Genomic DNA, 19,955 nt, shown 5'->3' with positions numbered 1-19,955 from the left:
AGGCCCCCACTTCCACCATTTGGATGCTGCACTTGCAGTGGTGCCAATGATGCTGGAAACAACACCCAAGCAGAAAGGTCTTAGACGAAGAACTTAGTCGGATGTGAGCGGGTGCTCTGGAGGACATCCACAACATCTGGTTTTGTGGAACAGAGTGTGCACAGACCCTCACAGCTGGCACCAAGCCCCATCTGCCCCAAAGCACAGCCCCAGTTCAACTAAAAGGCTGTGCTGACCCATTCCCCACCTGAGGGATGCTCCAGCATTGCTGCCTCAGCTCTTCTTCATCCTCCTTCCCGCAAGCAGGAATATGCCAGCATCTCCCCCAAACCCAACCCAAGAAGCTTTTGCAGAGATGAAGTGGCCTTTAGCTTGCATGAGCCATCCTGGGGCCAATAACTCACTCCTGAAAAGCCAGCAAGGCACAAGTGCTGCCTCATCCCTGCTCATCTGGAAGTCGGTGGCTGGAGGCTGCTCTCCCGCCTGGCAGCCGTGTGTTCCCAGCGAAATGCAGGGGAAAGCAGGGCTTTTTAATGCAAGAAAAAGAGCCACTCCAGGGACTGGTGCGTGCATTCAAGAGCGGTGGGAAGAGCTGATGGGTTTTGGCTCAGGCTGAAAAGATAGCTCCAGCTCCAGACCTTGTTTTGCAGTGACCTGTATCGAGAACTGGCTTTGCCCTTTATCTTTCCAAATGGAAAGAGAAAGAAATCCTTCCAGGTCAGAGGAAAGAAAAGCATTTACTCATGGGTTATCTGAAACAATCTGGTACAGGGTTGAGTGCATCGTTATCCTCCCTAAACCCGGAAAAGATTTAATTTCCATGTGAAAAAACATCTAAAAATAAAGAGAGAAAGGTTTTTGGGGTCAGAAGCACTCGATTTTGTTTTTCAAGCCAAAATGACTTATTGAATTGAACCCCACTTTGCAAAGCACAGTTCGACCCAAGAACACAGAAGGGTGGAGAGGGGATGGGCTGAAGCATTGATTTGGAAAATTTCAGCCGGGCTGAGGTAGTAGCAGGCACAGCAGCAGCACCCTGGGGGGCTGCAGCCACCACAGGGCCAGCCTGGGATCCCCGCTAGCCCCAGCACACCACACAAGTGACCCAGCCCTGGCTCCTGCTAAGCCTGGCTGTGCACCGGGACACTGGGCAGAAGGAGTTTGGCTGCCCTCACAGCACTTTTTGCTGTTGCTTTCCAGCCTCCTTTCCTCCAGCCAAATGCTTCCTGACAGCCCGTTTAAAACTCAGAGCACCCAATTACCACCACAGCCAGGCTAACAGATGCCACGAGAAACTCTTCCATAACCCCCTCAAAATTAAACCCCTGCCCAAAGCATCACTCCCCACCCTTTCCAGACCCACACATACTCTAAGGGGCACCAGGGTCCTTCTCAGCCTGGTCCAGGTCTGATTCTGCTCTCATGTGTGGCCCCAGCCAAGGGAAGTCCACATTTCCACCACGGAAACACCAGCACCTCCTTCCCACGACCCCAGCAGGGAGGAGAGGTGCCCGCCCTAGCTGCCTCCTCCTGGCAGTGCTGACCCCGGACCTGACACACCATCCATTAGTGAGTCCCCGGAGCACACACCTCACTGGCATTTTCCTTAACCCCAGCTTTTAGGGAGAGCTGCAGAGCTGTGCCGCCTTTCAATTTTTAATTTCCTCTAAACATTTTGGTCCTCTCCCCCAGGGAGCCCCAGCTGATGACCTCTGCCAGCAGCGTGGCTGCCCTATAGCTATGGGGAGGGAGGAAACTAGGGCAGAGGAGCAGCGAAGGACAGCAGCTCCCCCCCAAGCTGTTCTCCTTCAGCAGAGTGGGGCCCCTTTGCACGCATGCCCCCAGGACAAAAGGCACCCACGCTGAGTGCTCCAGTGAAAGACCCCTCAAGGTTCCCGAGGACATGCTCCGTGGAGGAGGATGAGGGGGGAGCCCTGGCCCATCCAGGGACCTGACAGCTGCAGAGACAGGGTGGTTGTAGGGCAGAACATTTCCCTCCTCCTCAGACACCTCTGGGTGGTTGGGTCCCTCCAAACTTCACAGCTTGCTCAGGTTTACCCAATACCACAGCATCTGACCTGGCACAGACACCTTTCCTTCCCCACTGCTCATTCGGCACCAGCCTGGGATGCCCTGAAGCAGGGACACAAATCCAGCATCACTTTACAATCCCCGAGGCATCTTTCTATCTTTCCTTTTCCAGTGCCTTAAGCAACAAATGGACAAACAGGGACCTGCTGAGTACAAGAAACATGAGCTGAGCTGCTCTGGGAAGGGAGATGGCACCACATAGCTGGGAAGATCAGCCCAGGCCACCCTGGAGCAGGGAGCATGCTCTGGGTGGGTTTTCTGTCTCTCAGGTGCTGAGGGGGTCCAGGCTCAGGGTTAAGGCTCAGTTCCTCATGCACCTTTTATCCTGATTGAAAGGGTGTGGAAAACTATTCAAGCACTTGCATACACGTGAATGGCAAAACCTCGTAGGAAAACACGCTGTCCTGAGAAGTTAAGCATCAGGAAAGCTACAAGGGAGCACAGCAGAGCCCTGCCTCCAACAGGCACCCGGGGGGAAGTGTGCAGAAAGAGTGATGTGCAGTGGTAACAGCCCAGAGTGTGCTCCTTCCCTCCCAGACTGGGAAGTCATGGGGAATGCCCTCATGCTGCGTAAGTCTTGTTGGCTGCTTCCCACAAATGTGCCTGCTCCCCTCTGCACACATAAGCCCCTGTTGTCCATGCTCCCAGTCTTCCAGACCGTGACAGCATCTCCCCATTCTCAATTTCCTGGGACATCCCATGCTGAGTAGCGGGAGGACCCATTCTCAGAAGCCCCCAGCTCTACTTCCAGGCAGCTGCAGGACCTATTCCGTCCCAGGCAGGGTGTGGGGATGGAGGCAACCTCAGCTGGGCATAGGGCTGCTGCCCACCACTGGAATCTTTTCAGCTCCTCACCTCCTCAAGAGGAGTTTTAGGCTGGAGGGAGCCAAGCTGATGAGAGCTGGCCTCGGCTGCTGCCTAGCAGTGATGTGGCAGCAGTGGGGACAAGCAGGGGAGGACATGGAGGTCTTCTTGGGACACCCCATCCCGGCCCCAGGTCTCACATGCTGCAGCAGAAAGGCTGCTGTTGGGACAAACACCCCATCACCCAGAGCACTCACTCCAAGCAAGCTCAGCTCCATTTCATCCACTCTCTATGCTGGATAACAAACACGTGTGACAAAAGTCTCGAGCCTGAAGCCAGAAACCTCCCCAAAGAGTTGTACAGCTCCTGCCTGTTCAAGCCATAGCTCCCCACCTCTCTGCTCCCATCTCCTTCATTAGCTTTCCATCCAGCCATTTCCTAATGGGACCCAGATTCTCCCTGCATTTTTTTTAGCCCTTTCACATTCAAACCCACCCCCAAATGCTGAAATTAAGACAAAATAGTCATAACATCATGGAATAGTTTGGGCTTTAAAGATTGTCTAGTATCATCAATAAACTTCTTATGCTGGGCTTTTAACTGCTTCAATGTTGGTATTAAACCCCACCTTGAGCCTTTCTTGGTGGTCAGCAGTGAAGCACACCTCTTGGCATGTTTGTGGGTGGGCAGAGCAGACCCTGAAGTCCTGAAGAACAGTCTAGGCAACAGCAAAGCATTTGAATGTCAGCATTCACAGCCAGGGCACATCTATTTCCACAACTTTTCTCTGCATTAATAAACTCAAGCCCAACAGGATTTCTTGCCACAGGCAAAGAGCTACATAAACAAAGCCAATGTCAAACTTCAAGCCTTCTCTCACTGGATTTTTTATAGACCTCATTCAATATCTGTACCATGGGATTCCCGATGCTTCATATGTGTGGCATCGTGATTCACCAATGATTCAGAGCATCCTTCTCTTGGGGAAGGAGAATTCCTTTTGCAAGCTCCCAGCATCATCATGGACTGAGGCCACAGTTGGGATACAATCACCTCTCTTCTAACAGCAAGGAGAAAAAACATCTCCCCACACAATGTCAAAACTGCTTGTGCACTGAGGGAGGGAGGGATAGGTAGCCCATTTCCCTCTCATAAACTTAAAGGATATATAACACAATGTAACACTTCAATGCAGTGCTTCAGAAGAAAATCCAAGAGCAATAAATCAGAAAGAGACCAAACTATTTTCTTGAAACATTAAACATTTCTGAACAAAGAAAATAAAAGCACGGTCATACAGGCGGCCTTTATTGCTCCAGGCAGCCTTCCTCAGCAATTGCTCCAGCTTCTTCCCCTTCTCACAAGGTCTTTCTCAGGCTGGGGAACCACCGGAAGTAGGAACTGGAAGTGGCTAAGCGAGCAGCTGTGAACACTGCAGCAAGCGTAACAGGAGGGACAAGAGGTTTCAGAGACTGCTTTTGGTCTGATGGCCCACTGGCACTACACAGGTCAACCTCAGGACTTGTGGGTAAGTCTTTGTTCCTCACTTCCTCTTTGCCTGTATAAGGAGGAACACAGAAAAGAAAGAGGCTATCAACAACGACAACTCTAAGAGGTCCAGTTTAGATTGATGTCCCTTTTGCCTAGACCTTACCACATCTCTTTGATGAGCCCAACACAATATAATCTGAGAGCCCCTCTCCCTCTCTTCCCAGTGCTGCTGTTCAAATCGCATCTGACTTCCCACCAGTCTCCCCAAGGTGAGAAATCAGATGTGAACTCAGTAGCTCCTGTCCAGAGAACTGGGCCTCCACTTCAGAAAGAGAGCAGACAGTTCTGTTGCAAAGCACAAACAGGCACAGCCTTTGGCAAGTCAACTGGCCTCGTGAAATGGGCAATGCTCATAGGGGTGTCGTGAATCCTTTCATCATTTGGAAGACTGAAGACAAACACCCACACAGGGACCTTACAAAGATAAAAAACTGCTTTTGTCCCTTATGTCTTGGAGTCAGAGACCCAGTATGAAATGAACACAGGCTAACATATGGAGTGGAGAAACAGACTTCTGCATGAAAACAGCTGAAAGTCTAGAAAAGACAGCAAAAATCAACAGAGAGAAATAACCCTCAGTTCACTTGTTCCCATTAAAGATCAAACCGATGCATTGCATCTGGCCATTTATTATCATTGCATCTCCACCCCACAGAAACACCAACATTTTCACCTGTTCTAGAAAAACAGCAGCACTAGTTCCAGGATACCCAACAGCGACTGCAAGAGTCGCAGCACAGTTACAGACTTCTGCTGTGTTCAAAGTTTACTGACAAATCTATTCGTACTTTTATGGTAGTCCAGCATAAACGGTGTTGCCATAAGTAGAACAGCAGGATGCAGAGCATCATGATGTTGGGCCTTGTTGGAAAATCTTTCTGTCTGATCAGGGTCATCTTGGCTCATTTCTGTTGGTTGCTTGGAATAGGTAAAAATGTCTTCTGCTGACTTGAATAAGACAACTGGTATTGAGGACTCTCCGAGAGAAGGAGGTGTCTGCAAAGGTATATCAAAAACTCAGGAGAGGGCACGATTAGTACACTCAGTTCATCAGCTGCTCTGGTCTGTATTGTCTCTCAACTTGAAGGACAGCAACTGAATAATTTAAAAACAAAACAAAACAAAACACCTAGTTACTAACAACTTTGGCCAAAGGGCAGCTGTCCTGCACTGCAAGCTGAAAAGAGGGACAGATTATTACAAGATACAAATCACCATGTCTAAGCAAAGAATGAACAGCTGGCTCATCTCTCAGCAGCCCCATGCAGAACAAATTATGGCAACAACAGAGGGAGTTTCTGCAAGGGAGTGGGAACAGAGTCAGAGGGAGTCCCTCTGCATTTTTGCTCAAGAATACAAATTAAGCAAGTTCCACGGATGATTGCCCACCTTTCAGCCACAGACAGGTAATAGAGCCAATGTTTGTATTTGTTAATGCAGCCTGGAGGAGAAAAATAGTGAAACAACAGACAAGCAACTATTCTCCTTGCTCAGCCATGGCTGTTCAAAAGTTAAGTGCTTGCTCTCTAGGCCTCTTCTGTTGTCAAGGCAGCAGAAGAGAGTCATCTATCTTCAGAAGGGGCGAATCGCCATTCAGAGGTGCTTTACCCTTTGATGAAAGTGTGTTCAGAGAATTAGCCCAGAACAAAACAAATGTTTTCACAGAAGAAGATTTAAGCAATTTAAATCAGCCCCCACAAGGTGCTCCTGAAGCAGCAAGGAGAGTTACACGCCTGGGCAGCAGAAATTCTGTGCTGACAGTACACTGAGTCAGAATAACTTGAATGACAAGTGAATCCAATTAACCAACTGGACTCAGCTTGATACCCACAAGCCCACTGAAAAATCCCCACCTGACATGCAGTAAAAACCAGAGTGTTAGGACAAGAGGAAAAAAAAGAACCAAACAGGTTTAAAAGATTATCATCGTCTCCTCTTGCCACCCATGCTATCCTTGCTGGGATAAGCAGCATCACTGCCACTCCATGGCAAAGCAGAAACAGACAGGGTGCAAGGGTGGACACTCAAAACGTCTGTTAGCACAGAAGAGGCAAATGAGACAGAATACCCTAGTGGGTGTTGTGAGGGGCAGGGAGTAAAGCAGCATTCTACTTCTCCCGATTGAGACAGTTAAGAACACTGCCACTGAAACAGAAAATATGAGCAGTGAAAACTGGAAGGGAGGGAATACCACTTGATGATGCTGCACATGCCACAAACTCCTGAGGTCAAGAGATGAGCAGGAACCTGAGAATGGAAATCCTCCTGTCTGTCCTCAGAACTGGCTGACTGTAGCATTTTTTCCCTTAATGTCTATAGGCAGGTTATTTTTTCATCCCCTGGTCTTCCTTAATAGAAATTCTTGTCACTTCCTCTAAACACTGTAACAGAGATCACAGCCAGGGGCAGAGATGCCAGGTCTTCTCTGTTCCAGTTAGGAAATCCCTATGCTTCGGAACTCATACAGTTTAATACTTGCAGGGGAGTATTTAAGTCTGCTCACAAGGACCCTATCAATATCTACTCACCTGCCTACATCTCATCTCACCTCATCATACTTTCTCCCCATGCCTACTAGGAGAAGTTTTCCTCTTCTCTCATTTTCTCAAGATCCCTTTTCCCAGCTTACTTTCCCTCCATCCCCTTCAGGTAACATCTCCCAGTGCCACCAGTGCTTCCAGATCTGTTCTAGACTGAGAGCCAACTTTCCCCTCATCCTTCTACAAAGTGTTTGTCTCAGTTGCTCTCAACCTCCAGATGAGTAAGGAGCTGTGGTTATCCAAAACCTTGCAAGCACACTCCCATTTCCAGCTCTGTAACGCCTTCTGTGGCTCAACAAAACCTGAGTGACATTGGCTCTCTGCTGAACCCAGAGCAGAGTGTTGGCCAAAGGCCACGCTGCAGGCCCTGTTAGACTCATCATTAACCACTATTTAAGTAGTAAAGTTGTGTCACCGGTGCCACACAATGCCTCAAAGCACAGCCTGAAACACCACCCTCTCAAACCCACCCCCCTAACTCAGGGGGTATTCCCCAGCGATCCACGAAAATCCCACAATGACTCCCAGTAACCCTCAGGACTGTGAATGAAGAGGAAAGAAGAGTAGCAAAGAATGGCGAGATCTCTCTCCGAAGTCCTCAATCTTGTTTCCACCACACCTCAACACACCAGTGGAACACTAGTGGATCACCACTAACACCAGAAACAACAGCAATGAGGAAAACATACAGCTCTGAGCCCATGCCAACAGCCAGTTGTTATTTCATTGCAATTAACATTTAAAAAACCACAGGTCAAAGCAATTCACATAATCTAAACACAAGAATAACCCTTCTCAACCGCAACAGCTGTTCTCAGTGCCCTTACCCGAACCACTGCAAGGAGCTCTGCAGGACTTTCATTTGTATTCTCCTGTACAGGCTCAGGGTGTTGGTCTGTTGTTCTTTGGACACTCGCTTCATCCCAAACTGGCCACACATCTTCCTCTATCTCCTCCTCAGCAGAAAGGTGCCATTGCTAAGGAGATGGACAAAGCAGTGAAAGGTACAGCTAGCATGGGTAGAAGGAAGCAGGATGCACTGAAGCAAATTACAGAGCAATCAGATGATACCGCTCGGAGATGACGTGAGAGAGAATTGCAAACAAGCTTCTTCCTTCTGCTCAGAAGTTTCAGCATTCTATCTGGAGAAGCTTAGGCTACCAGGAAAGGACAGAAAGAACAAGGAAGGACAGTTTCTCGTTCATGCTATTTCCTAACTCTCATTTTAATTTCTCTCCTCCACAGTAAAACTTATCACTTGGAAAGTACAGTTTTATCTGAGCAATGATTTCTGGTTATTGCTTGCTGCCTTCTGTGAAATTTTACCACGGAGAAGTGTCTTCACACAGCACAGCTGATAAAACTCAGTGTCCATCCATTTTGCATTTAAGGGTGGAGGAGGGGTTGGAGTTAATCCTGGTGAGGCAAATCTAAGATTGGACAATACAAAGGGAGTTCCCCACTGCCAAAGAGGGATTACCAGAAAACGCTAGCTGAGCAGTACCAAGAGTCGTACTAGACACATTTCATCCCAGTTCAAAACATTTTGACCAATTTTATAATTGACATTGATGGCGATATTAGTGACGTACCAAGGAAGAAAGGAATCATTTTGGGAAACTAATGAGAACAGCAGAGAAGGGGGGATTGTGGTTCCTGGAAAAGGATTCAAAGACCCTTCAAAACGGGAGAAAACCTGAATGCATTTATATTCCTCTAGTCTCCAAACTGCCAGCTGTGTCTGACATTTACACACATGCATCTCACTGCGGTTAACCAGATTTTACCATAAAAATCACAATAAACTCAGATTTGCAGAGTCTCAGTCACATTAATTCCTCCCAAATACATAAAGATGCGGTTTGGGACCTTCAGTTCATATGATATATTGACAGTGCAAGGCCACCAATATGTGCAGCTTATATAGTTTCTCTAGCCCAGACATGCAGTCGGCTAAATAAAACCTAGCTAAAATGACTGCTTTACAAGTTACTAACATTACAGTAGCTCTTACTTCTTTTATGTTTCAGAGAAATGCCAGAAAAACAGCCCTGGAGCTGGTCCATTGCTGAACACTTCAACACCTGACATTTACTTGGCATCAGTAGTAAAATGTGTCATGAAAATACTATAATTTAAATAACACAGAAAAGTAGAGAGAGTGACCTGCAGACAAATATTCCTGGTGTTTCTAACGGTACCGTGTTAGACTGGACTCAAGACCTGGGTTTTACTGCATGCTTAACCCCTCTGTTCATCAGTTTTTTCATCCATTAAGTAACAAAAGGCTCCTCTTTTTAATCTGCTCTGAAATCTAAAGTCTACAGCAGCATCCAGATCTGGGTATCGTTCACCTTTAGAGTTATCTATTTAAAAAAACCTGTAGTTGCATACAACTTTAACCCCTGTAACAATCAAGACTGCAAATGGCTTCCTTTCAGTAAGTTTAGAACAAGCAAGACCCTTAAAGCAAACAACACATCACTAGTTCTTCAGGTCTTTTCCCACATGCAAGTGATATCTTGAGCTATTACACATTCTTTGCCAAACCTCAGAGACACCAGAGGAAGCCACATCACTTCTTGGCTCCTGAGGGGCAAACCATGAAAGTGCAAAGTCAAACTGATCTCAAGAATCTGGTACTGGTCTGAGTTCTCAAAGTCCATTCTCTCTCTAACTGAAAAATGATGGTGCATATGGAGGGATAAAGAAATCACTAAGCACAGACTCCCCTAAGTCTGCAAGGGGATCAGAGGACAAGCAGCTAGAGATGTATTTATTTATGGTCCACATGCAATTGTTTTTGTCACAGTTCTTCTTGTGTTTTATAAAAGCAAAAAAACTGCGTAGGATTAAGCCAACACCTCTACTGATCCCCGGAGCTGACTTCACTGAATGATAGACACGCCACAGCCAAACTCCCACCTGCTCCCACAGTTCATCCTCATCCAGCTTTGAGCTTGCTATTTCGCTATCTTCATCCAGAGATTCCTGTTGCAAGCGATGCTCTTGGTCCACTGGTTCAGCATTCTCCTGCTTTCTGCTAGGCTCAAGATACAAGGCTGAAGGATTCAGCTCCTCAAAACCCTTGGAACAAATAAAATCCAAACAGTGGAGTCAAGAAAACTATGTTGTAACTACCATAAAGAATAAAAAGAATTCAGCAAATTCTAATGGGTTTTACAAAGAAGCACACCACTCACAAGTTAGCTCTGAATTCTTGTAGAAATCGTCTTACTACGAAAATCAGCTCCCTTCAGCAACAAAATTACCCCACAACGGCCCCCTACTCGCAAAACAGAACATAACACAGGCAAAAATACAATCACAGGATTTAATCCTGCCAAAACACGCATTCTGCATCTACTAAATAAAACAACAAATACAAGCACTACAAGCTGTAAAGCCTGACCTTCTGCTGAGATACAAAACTACAGCAGTACCTTTCTGAGGGTTTTTGTATCCACACAGTTCTTGCTGAAACTGAGCCGAGACACTTAGATAACAACACCGACAAGCCTAAATCATAAATGCTCTCTGTGCTGGCTTACAACTTGAATCTCTGTTCAACACACAATCTACCCTGGTTACACTGTCCAACACTGTACACGTCACTGGCAAAGAAAGAGACTTTGTAAACCAAGACTATTCCATAATTCAGTTTAATGCCATAACCAATCTTCAGGGCCTAGAGCAGAAGAGGACAAAATAATTTAACTATCCTGCCCCTCACTCAACTGCCACTGCCACTATGCAGTGCTACTTTAAGTCAGACAATAAAGTTTAATGGACTTGCTCTCATTGTTTGGACGACTCAGGGGCCTCAACTTATGACTAACAAAACCTGCCCAAATTAGCAACGTGTAGTAAAGTAACTAACACAACTTCTCAATTCCAGTTTGGCCTCATGCTCAGAACATCCATAGCTATTTTCCTTTTCTGTGTTATTTATACAGGAAGTGTGTCAGCTCCAGATGAATCTGCAATATTAACAAGCTAATCCACTTTAAAAAAAAGTATCAAAACCTTCTAATCCACTGTTGGAAGTCAGGGTGAAAAGATTTGTTCTGCTAAACCAGAACATCTCTGCTGTATCATCAGATTCTACCTTAACCAAAAAGAAAGCTGTCACATAGACACCATGAGATGCAGCCCCAAAATAGTAAACTGCAGGAAAGCAGGCAGGACCAGTTTTGCTCTTCACAAAACTACTTGCTTCAAGGTAAAGACCTCTCTACTCCAGGCATCCAACTAATCCTTTCCCTGCCCTTCCTTTCAGAAGCACACGCTTCCCTCCCAACCTGGGAAGGGATGTTCTCCCTGAAGATGTCAGCGCATCCCCCATCCTTCAAGACAGTGTGGAAGTAGATATCATCCTTAGTGGTTGTGTCACACAGGAAGAGATGACAAATGCCATTCACATATTCATCCACAACGCCCACAAGTAGCTTGGAGTCACACAGCTTCTTGAATAGGAGAATTGCATCATTGGACCACGAATCCTGAAGAAGAAACAAGAATGTTAAGTTACTATAAACAGATCAACATTCAATGCCCGAGACTTGCCCTTGTGGGTACTTGTCAAAAAGGCAGTGAAGCCAGGTCAGGCTAGGGACAAATATAGGGAAGTCAGGCAGACAAGCATCCCAGCACTGAAATAAATCAAACTACCCCAAGGCCTGCAGCGCTAGGCACACTGGGAAGCCCTTTCACCCTACATGCCTGTTTTCAAACACAGTTCAACAGTGTTCAACACTGATTTTTATCACAACTGCCTGAAATACTGTTGTGTTTTTCTTTTTTAATTTCTGGAATCACATGATTACAAACGTTAAAAGTATCAGAGTTTTTGGAAACTGCTAAGCTTCCCTGCAATGAAAATTCTGATTCTTTAACCCTCAAAAACCAGAGGAAATAATTTTTTAAAAATAATGTCTTTAAAACTCAGAAAAATCAACTGCGCTCACGTGCTTTCCTTCAGAGTCTGTATTTCTCAAGTCTCTTGACTAAGGGGCTTCCCAGCACAGAGGAACTTTTTTATGACCTCTATAATCCTTTGGCTATGCTGATTGCATCAAAACAAATCACTCAAAGCTCTGTCAGAGAAGACATATATAAAACAGAGGGCTGGAGCTACCAAGACTTCAGAAGGACCCCAGAGAACTACCAGCAGGAGAAGAAAGAAGTCTGTTTATTTGCTTAAAGGCAGCTATCCGTTTCTGCAACAATATGAGCGAAAATACTCTGATCATAAGGAAAACAGACGGCACAAGAGTGATCACCTGCAGAGACAGACACTTAGGCAGTCATACTCCACTGAACATAACAGCGGCAATCCTGCCGTAAACATCAGCAAGACACGAATTAATCCAAATGTTTGCCCTTGTCAGGAGAAAAAGCCAACTTCTACTTGACAGCTATTATACATACATCAAAGAATACTGCATGTGAACACATACCCCCACGGGTTTTACCCACGCCAAGGAACATGGGATGGCCTGAGCAGGGAGCTTCAAGTAGCACCACCTACAATACAAAACAAAGCCATCATCACCATTACAGCAGTAAAAGAGCGAAACCAGGCAGAAGAGCAGAACTTCTTCCTCTTCTGGGTTTTAAAATCAGCTTAGGAATAGATGCACATACTGCATCTCGTGCTTCTGAATAAAGCTCAACAGCAGCTTTGGAAAACACTCCACACCCAGAGAATGGGCACAGCAGAAATAGCAATAATGACTGGTCCCTTATGCCTTCCCTTGCCCAAGCATCCTCTCGTCATAACCCCTTTCAATTACAATGTTATGGACAGAAAAATCACTTTTGAAACACAGAATGCCAATGGCCAGGCACAAATAGAGGCAAATGTGTGAAAGGTACTGAATTGCAGAGGAGAATAAGTACCTCTGACACCACAAATGCTCCCACTTAGGAGGATGTCTGTTCAGGAGGATATTTACATCCATTCACAAAACCCAGGGAAGAGGATTAGGGAGCTTGCCCGAAAGCGACAGAAAGTGGCAAGAGTGAATGAAGGAATGAAGAAACAGGAAAGGATTTAGCCCAAAGGCACTGTGAGAGAGCAATGGACAGTGTTGACGAGCAAAGCGCTTGGAGCATTCAGCATCACAGATCTTTATCTTAATGTCACCTCACACATTAACATGTAAGCAAAAAAGTGCCTTCAAGGCACCATTATGGCAAAAACAACCCCAAATGGACACTTTCTAGGAACCCTGCAAGCTCAGACGTCTTTCTGAAGAAAGACAGGCCCATCAGCCCTGCCTTCATCCCTGGGAAGGGGATGGAACAGCTAATCCTGGGAACCATTTCCAGGCAAATGAAGGACAAGAAGGTAGTAGTCATCATGGATTCACCAAGCCACCCTTGACCAGTGTGCCAACCTTCTATGATGAAATGACTGGCCTGGCAGGTGAGGGGAGAGCAGTGGGTATTGCATACCTTGGCTTCTGTCAGGCTTTTGACACCATGTCCTGTAAGGTCCTCATAGAGAACCCAGCGAAGCATGGATCGGGCACACAGTGAGATAGACAGAGAATTGGCTGAAGGGGCAGGCCCAGAGCATGGTGATCAGTGTGGTACTGCTTTGTACAGTTCTGTTGGAGGCCAGGAACTAATGGTGAACCCCAAGGGCCAATACTAGGTCCAATATGGCTCAAGATCTTCATTAATGATCTGGATGGTGGAGTAGAGTCTACCCTCAGCAAGTCTGCCGACTATCTCAAACTGGGAGAAGTGGCTGATACACCAGAGGGTCATGCTGCCATTCAGATGGATCTTGGTAGGACTGAGAAATGGGCAGAAAGGAACCTCATGAAGTTCATGGAGTCTCCATCCTGTGAGATATTCAAGAGCCATCAGGACATGGTCCTGTGCAGCCTGCTCTAGATGGCCCAGAGGAGGCTGGACAGGATGTCCTCCAGAGGTCACTTCCAACCTCAACCGTTCTGTGATTCTGTCACCCATGTGCCATTTACTTACTTGAGGAACCTCAGGCAAGACTTCCGAACAATTCCCAGGTTTCCGTAATCCGCGTAGAACACCTCTACTTCTTGGTCATTGATCACGCGGTGGATGATAACGCGGTACCACCATTTTGAGACCGTTACACAACAAAGCTGTCCAGGCTGTACTGAAGATTCGGGCATGATGTAACGATCAGAAACAAGCTTACTCGAGTAACAGTGTCTGCAAGAGATCACAATGAAAAACTGTGCTTGGTAGGATGCAGATTAATAGAGAGAAATACACTTCAGGATTCAGAAGAATCATGATTTCCCAAAGCCCTCATGACATAGGGTTTTCAGGAGCTGTTTTAATAGATACTTCACATTTCTGTTCTGCTACACTTAAACCGAAACGACAATAAAACCCGCAAACCTAAATTTTTAACATTTAAATTGTATTCTTGGGGTCCAACAAAAAGTTAACTAATGGGGACTAATCAGAGACTAAGTACAGCCATTCTAGTCATTAATTTTTAACATTACCTTGACTTGTCACAGTGCTTCTTAAGATGCAGGTTCCAGAGTACTGGCTTATACACACAGCACCTGTCTGCAGCATGTAATCACACTTATGCACACCTCACAGACATCAAGTATTTACATTGGCACACAATTAACAGCAATTGCAGTGTGGTGGAAGAGAGTCCCAAATGCACAATATAACTGACACAAACAAACCCACTGATTGGGTTTCGCTTTCAAATATAGGTATGACAAAGGCTTATTCCCTGTTGCTGTTTGATAAGTGCTGGAGACAGAAGTAAAAGCCTTAACCGAGCACATTAGCAAGAGCAGTGCCAACAATACAGAGGGGCAAAGGAACGCTAAAGTTCCTTTCCACAACTTTTCCAGGCTTTTAATGTTTAAGACTGTCCTGGACACAGCCAAACTACCATGAATTACTATTAGCCATACTTATTGCTTGCTAGATAAAAAGAATGTGTAAGCATTACGAGTAAGTGTTTTAGTACAGCAATGACATCTCTGTATCAAGTAGTCAAGCCTGTAGCGACACTAATAATCAGCTGGGTGCCCTGTTTCCTCAGTGCAAACATGCAGACAATGGGTAGTAGCACTGAATCAGCATAGCATGTTCTCACCTCATCTCAAACATCATATCTTGAAGTTTATCAGATGTTTCTGTGTTGCAGACTTGGATGTAGAACTGGCTAGGAGAGATGATACATTCCACAAAGACTCCCACCAAACACAAGCTCTCTAGAGGTGGTAAACTGCAAAGGCTTCTGTCCTGAACAGCATCAGGGGGGATTTCTGGAGTCATTGCCAAATTGACGATCGACAGCTTCAAATCTAAATCTTGACGCTACAAAGGGACAAGAGGAAAGTGGCACTCAGAAGTCTTGCTATGCCCTGAACACACATAACTGGTCTCTGCATTAAGGTAAAAAATAGTTCTGCTTTCCTGGGGATGCACAAATTACTGAATATCAGAAAATCCCCCAAAATTCCGCAAACTTGGATTAAAACTGTCCCTGCGATACTAACATTTATTTTCATACCCTCCATCATCTTCCCTTCTTTCCTCCCTCCACTGTAAAGAGAGGTGCAACAAAAATACCTTCCTCATATTCCTTCAAGGAATAAAGAAGAGGAACTGATGTCATGTCACGTATTTAGACAAAAGTATTTAATGGTTATCGCTAAAGAAAACAAAACAAAACAAAATCCACACCGAAAAAACCCAAACAAAACCCATCTGCTTGCTGGATTTTACTCCAAAGATGCTGTTTCTATATTCTGTCACCACAAAAGAGCACATGACTGAACTAGCAAAACTCTATCTGAAACCAATTCAAAAGTAACAGAAGGCAGAAATGCAACGCACACACACACCAGAGCTATTTCCCAAAAGATAAAAACATATAAACCCTACAAATTCTATTATTTTCTCACTCTAGACAAATTCGTACATAAGTTGTGAGCACAGCTTGCAATTTTGAATAATTCTTTAACTGTGGTAAACTTTATTTCACTTGAACTAGTGTGGATGGAAACCTTAATCAGACACCAGCTACTTTCACTGCCTCAAGAGCTTTCTTTTGTGCCAATGAACAGCACTCCTCCAATGACCAGAAGTCAAAACTATGTCAATTTTACTCATTGTGAATATGCTACAAGTTACCACATATGCATCACATATGAGGCAACTTACAGGAAATTTGTCTTCCAGCACACCCCATGGCTTATACGACTAAATCTAACCAAGAGAAAATACTAGTCCTTCTAATAATTTTTTAAAATAGCAGATTAGAGTCTCTCCTGCAGACTGAGCGAGGAATAACACCCTTGAATTATTTTTGTTAAAAATTTTGACTAAAACATTGAGTTAAACAGCGAGTTAACATTTTTGAGTCAAAGAGCAACTGAGGGAATTCTTGCCTGAGCAGAACATCGCCTCTAAAAGCCCCTTACATTTCATGGATTTCCTCCAAGAAGTGCCTGTGAACAGTGATATTGCCAAGGGACAGTTTTGCTCCACAAAAGCTCTTCATGTCAGACTGTTAAGGGCACACATGATCTTTATCATGTAGCTCACACATTGGTAGTGACAACAGACATTTCTTTGAAAGATGTAGAAGATGTCTACTTAAAAACACCTTCACAAAATAGCAACAAAATTATAAAATGATAAACATCAAACACAGTTTAAGCTTAGAAGAAGCACGGCTCACAGGACTGGCTAACTTCTTGCCTTAAGCCAGACTGGCAGCTGCCAAGAGTGGTGCAGATGACACCTTTCCTTCTACTCTGTACGGCAAGAAAACACTGCCAAGAGCAGCAGCTCTATATATTTGACCCTTCTCAGGGCCAAGTGGATTGACTCAGCCCTTGTCCCTCATTTGCCCCTTACAATGCTTCCGCTATTGGTGTCTCATGACCAGATACTTGGATACCTCACAGGAGGGCAGGGATCAGGTTGCATCTTTCCCCTCTACCTTGCAGCATCTGGAACTCTTGGTTCATTGCGTACCCAAACAAACACATTCCAGCTCACTTTCCTCCTCTTTAGGGTACCTTTAAAACAAGTCAGCAAACTTGGTGTTTCATGACAAATACGAGTTGTACAAACATGTTCCAAGACTTTTCCTGCTAGGATCTTTAAACAATTTCCTATGTGATACATAAGAACAAAAAACTGGGGCTACCTGGACCATATCCCTCCCTTTTCTACGCTTCCCACAAGCAGACTTTGCTTGATCTAGGGGAATTCCCCATGGACTTCATCACACCATACTAAAAGTTCTTATCAGAAGAGCCTGCTAAAGATCTCTAAAGGGTATGTGTTTTGAAACATCACACAAAGTCCAACTTGTAGCTCTAGGCTTCCAAGTTCACTAGTGAACAACACACCAAATTCATAAAGGATCCCTGCAATCTTTTCCCTGTCTATGTACTCCAACTGTACAGTTGTGCACAGCCACCAGATGAGCTTGGCAGAGGAAATAACTCTCAGCAGGAGGATTTTCCTGAGAAAAGGAATGCCTAAAGATGCTCAAAAAAAAAAAAAAAAAAAATGAGATACAAAGAAATTCTCCCAATCAGGTCTGGCAGGAAAGAACCTCTGTACACCTCCATCCCTTTCTAAAAAATACATAAACCACAACTATAACAACAAAACCTCAAAGTCCAACCAAAGAGCAGAGTTGAGACCGCAGGACTGAGGTTTCCGAGGACTACTCCTCAGCTCAGCTACGCAGCTGCTTGACACTTAAGCCCGCCCCACTGCAACAGGCGAAATGCCACACAGCTACTCTCAGAAGAGGCTATTAAATACACAAAAAGATGTCACCATTATTATTAAGGAGCAAGATGATGCTTTACTGACTTTGGACGGTCATCAAAAGAGATCTCAAGACCACAAAGAGACTTAGTCTGGAGGGCACATAGAGCTATATACCAGGTCAGTATGACTCTGGTCATTTTTTGGAAGCAGCAGCGCATCAACAGTAAAAACCCAACAAAAACAAAAGCAGTGAAAAAATTATCACCCTCTGGATTGAGACATGAAAATGCTACAGATCACTCACCCTGCCACTTACTTGTTTGAGGACATCACCCAGATCTACTGCTTGTGTTTCCACTGACTCCGACTCCTCTTCTGCTGGCAGGTGGAGGCACTTTGCCTCATAGATAGGTTCCAAAGGAGGCATCTCAATTGCAGGTGCTGCTGTAAAGACAATTTGGTTGCTATTTGTTATCTACCTATTAAGCAGAAAGAGAATACATCTGGAAATGAAGGGATGCAAGTACTAGTACCATTTTCCTCATCTCTTCTAGCACTCACGGTCATGAGGATTCACTTGAGAAGCATCCTTCACTGCACTAATAAATTAAAGCAAAATAAAACACCCTTGCTCTTGCAGGCATGCTAAGGGTTAAATCAATTGTGAGAATGATGCTAAGAAAAATCAGGAATTTGGCAGGAACTGTATGTGATCCTCTGCTTTCCTTCATAGCTGTTAGGGGAACGCTGAGGACATCTACAGTCTCTTCTGTAGCGGAGCATCATAGCTATAGCTTTCAGATTAGTGCTAAACCTTCAGCCTCAAAAAGCGCATTCGAAAGGCTTCACTAGCCTGGGGAGCAGATGTGCAGGAGATCCTTCTAGTTTTGTTATCTGTTGCCTGGAATGTCTAGAAATTGCAATCCTATACACGCATTCAGAAAGGAGCTTAACATCCCTTCTTTCACCTCGCACTGAAAAATAGTGGCAACCTGTAGAAAACGTCCAGTTAAGCTCTCTGCTACCAAGACAACCCCCTTGTGACAGCTGCTTCTGCAGTACCTCACAGCCCTTCTGCGCTAAAGCCTAGGGAAACTGGGACTACTACAGATACTGGAAATGCAGCAACATCACTTGAAACACAGTCGCTTGGCAGCTATGTATTTGCAGTTAAATAACACACTGCCTCACCTTCTGGCATCTCTTTTTGCACCCCACCTTGGGGCACCTCCTCCTTCTCTGTCTCACTTTCCAGGTACTTCCTCAGGGTCAGCAAAGATCCTGCTTTTGTCTGCTCAACCACAATGATATCAGACACACTTTTGAGGACTTCAAATATGGAGACAAATCCATATTGAGTGTACCGGAACGGCCGGCCAAAGCGTCTGAGGTAGGCCTTATCAAAGTTCACAAGCAGAAGTGGTGAAGAACTCAGCAGATCCTGCAGCTCAGCCTTCACAGTGACTGGCAGGACAGGAACATTGGCCTTGCGAGGGAGACTCCGTGTTTTCCTACAGGGAAAAGCAGCGACGTTCTTTCGCGACTTAACACTTTTCTTCTGCCTGGCAACCAGGTTTGCGATACCTTTGGTGGTCTCATCTGCAATGGCTACAAAAGAAAGAAAGAAATTATTAGATTTCAAGACAGCAAACTATTGAAAGCTCTATACAAGCAAAGCTCCTCTTCTTTCCTCTCTCCCCCACCCTTTTCAGAGGCAGGTGTCTCTTTCAAAAGCAATCACACTAAATCTGATTTCCAACAGGGTAAACACTTTTCCTCTCCCTTTGTGAATTGGACCGAACCAGACTTAACAGCCGAGAACCAACCTGCACCCTCATCCCTACAAATCCAGACCCAGGTAGAAAGGTGGGTTCAATCCTTGGATACAAGATCACAAAAGGAAACTCAGCTGCTGCAGGTTTTGTTGGGAAAATGAAAGAAGTTCTTTCATATAGACTGAACTGCTCATAGAAACGTTACTGCAGTTTCTAAACCAACAGCAGAGTGCAAAATGTACACAAATAACTGGAAGCCTGTGTTATTTTCCAGGAGGAAAGAGCAGAAAAGCACGAAAAGGCAGATTAAGATACAGTAAGAAACATCAAAACCAAAAAAACTAAACAGAGCTGTATGAGAAAAAGAGTAACAGAGATACGTGACCTACAGCTCCTGGAATTCACTCTGCACATCCTGGTTTT

At 45.1% G+C, this 19,955-nt stretch overlaps 1 protein-coding gene across 6 annotated transcripts in view; it reads right to left on the bottom strand.

The window, feature by feature from the left end:
- Positions 1 to 19,955, bottom strand: part of LOC104058165 (protein FAM163A) — a 44,715-nt gene that overhangs the window by 24,445 nt on the left and 315 nt on the right. For 2 of the 6 annotated variants that reach the window (XR_008451117.1, XR_008451116.1), the window contains exons 2-9: positions 18,949 to 19,365; positions 18,074 to 18,201; positions 15,113 to 15,336; positions 13,987 to 14,193; positions 12,447 to 12,513; positions 11,289 to 11,489; positions 9,913 to 10,074; positions 7,815 to 7,964 (exon numbers count right to left, since the gene is read on the bottom strand). Coding sequence is in view for 4 of the 6 variants with exons in the window: in XM_054073687.1 (XP_053929662.1) it covers positions 4,255 to 4,454; positions 5,236 to 5,443; positions 7,815 to 7,964; positions 9,913 to 10,074; positions 11,289 to 11,489; positions 12,447 to 12,513; positions 13,987 to 14,193; positions 15,113 to 15,336; positions 18,074 to 18,201; positions 18,949 to 19,365 (1,964 nt within the window). In the remaining 2 variants the exon portion in view is untranslated. Of the gene's footprint in view, positions 1 to 4,076; positions 4,455 to 5,235; positions 5,543 to 7,814; positions 7,965 to 9,912; positions 10,075 to 11,288; positions 11,490 to 12,446; positions 12,514 to 13,986; positions 14,194 to 15,112; positions 15,337 to 18,073; positions 18,202 to 18,948; positions 19,366 to 19,955 lie in introns of those variants that run through there. The other 4 variants (XM_054073687.1, XM_054073688.1, XM_054073689.1 and 1 more) reach the window with 4 other exon arrangements.

Source organism: Cuculus canorus, chromosome 8 (genome assembly GCF_017976375.1).
Source record: "Cuculus canorus isolate bCucCan1 chromosome 8, bCucCan1.pri, whole genome shotgun sequence".
Classification (NCBI taxonomy): domain Eukaryota; kingdom Metazoa; phylum Chordata; class Aves; order Cuculiformes; family Cuculidae; genus Cuculus; species Cuculus canorus.
The sequence above is the reverse complement of the archived record's forward strand: the minus strand, read 5'-3'. Positions and strand labels throughout refer to the sequence as shown.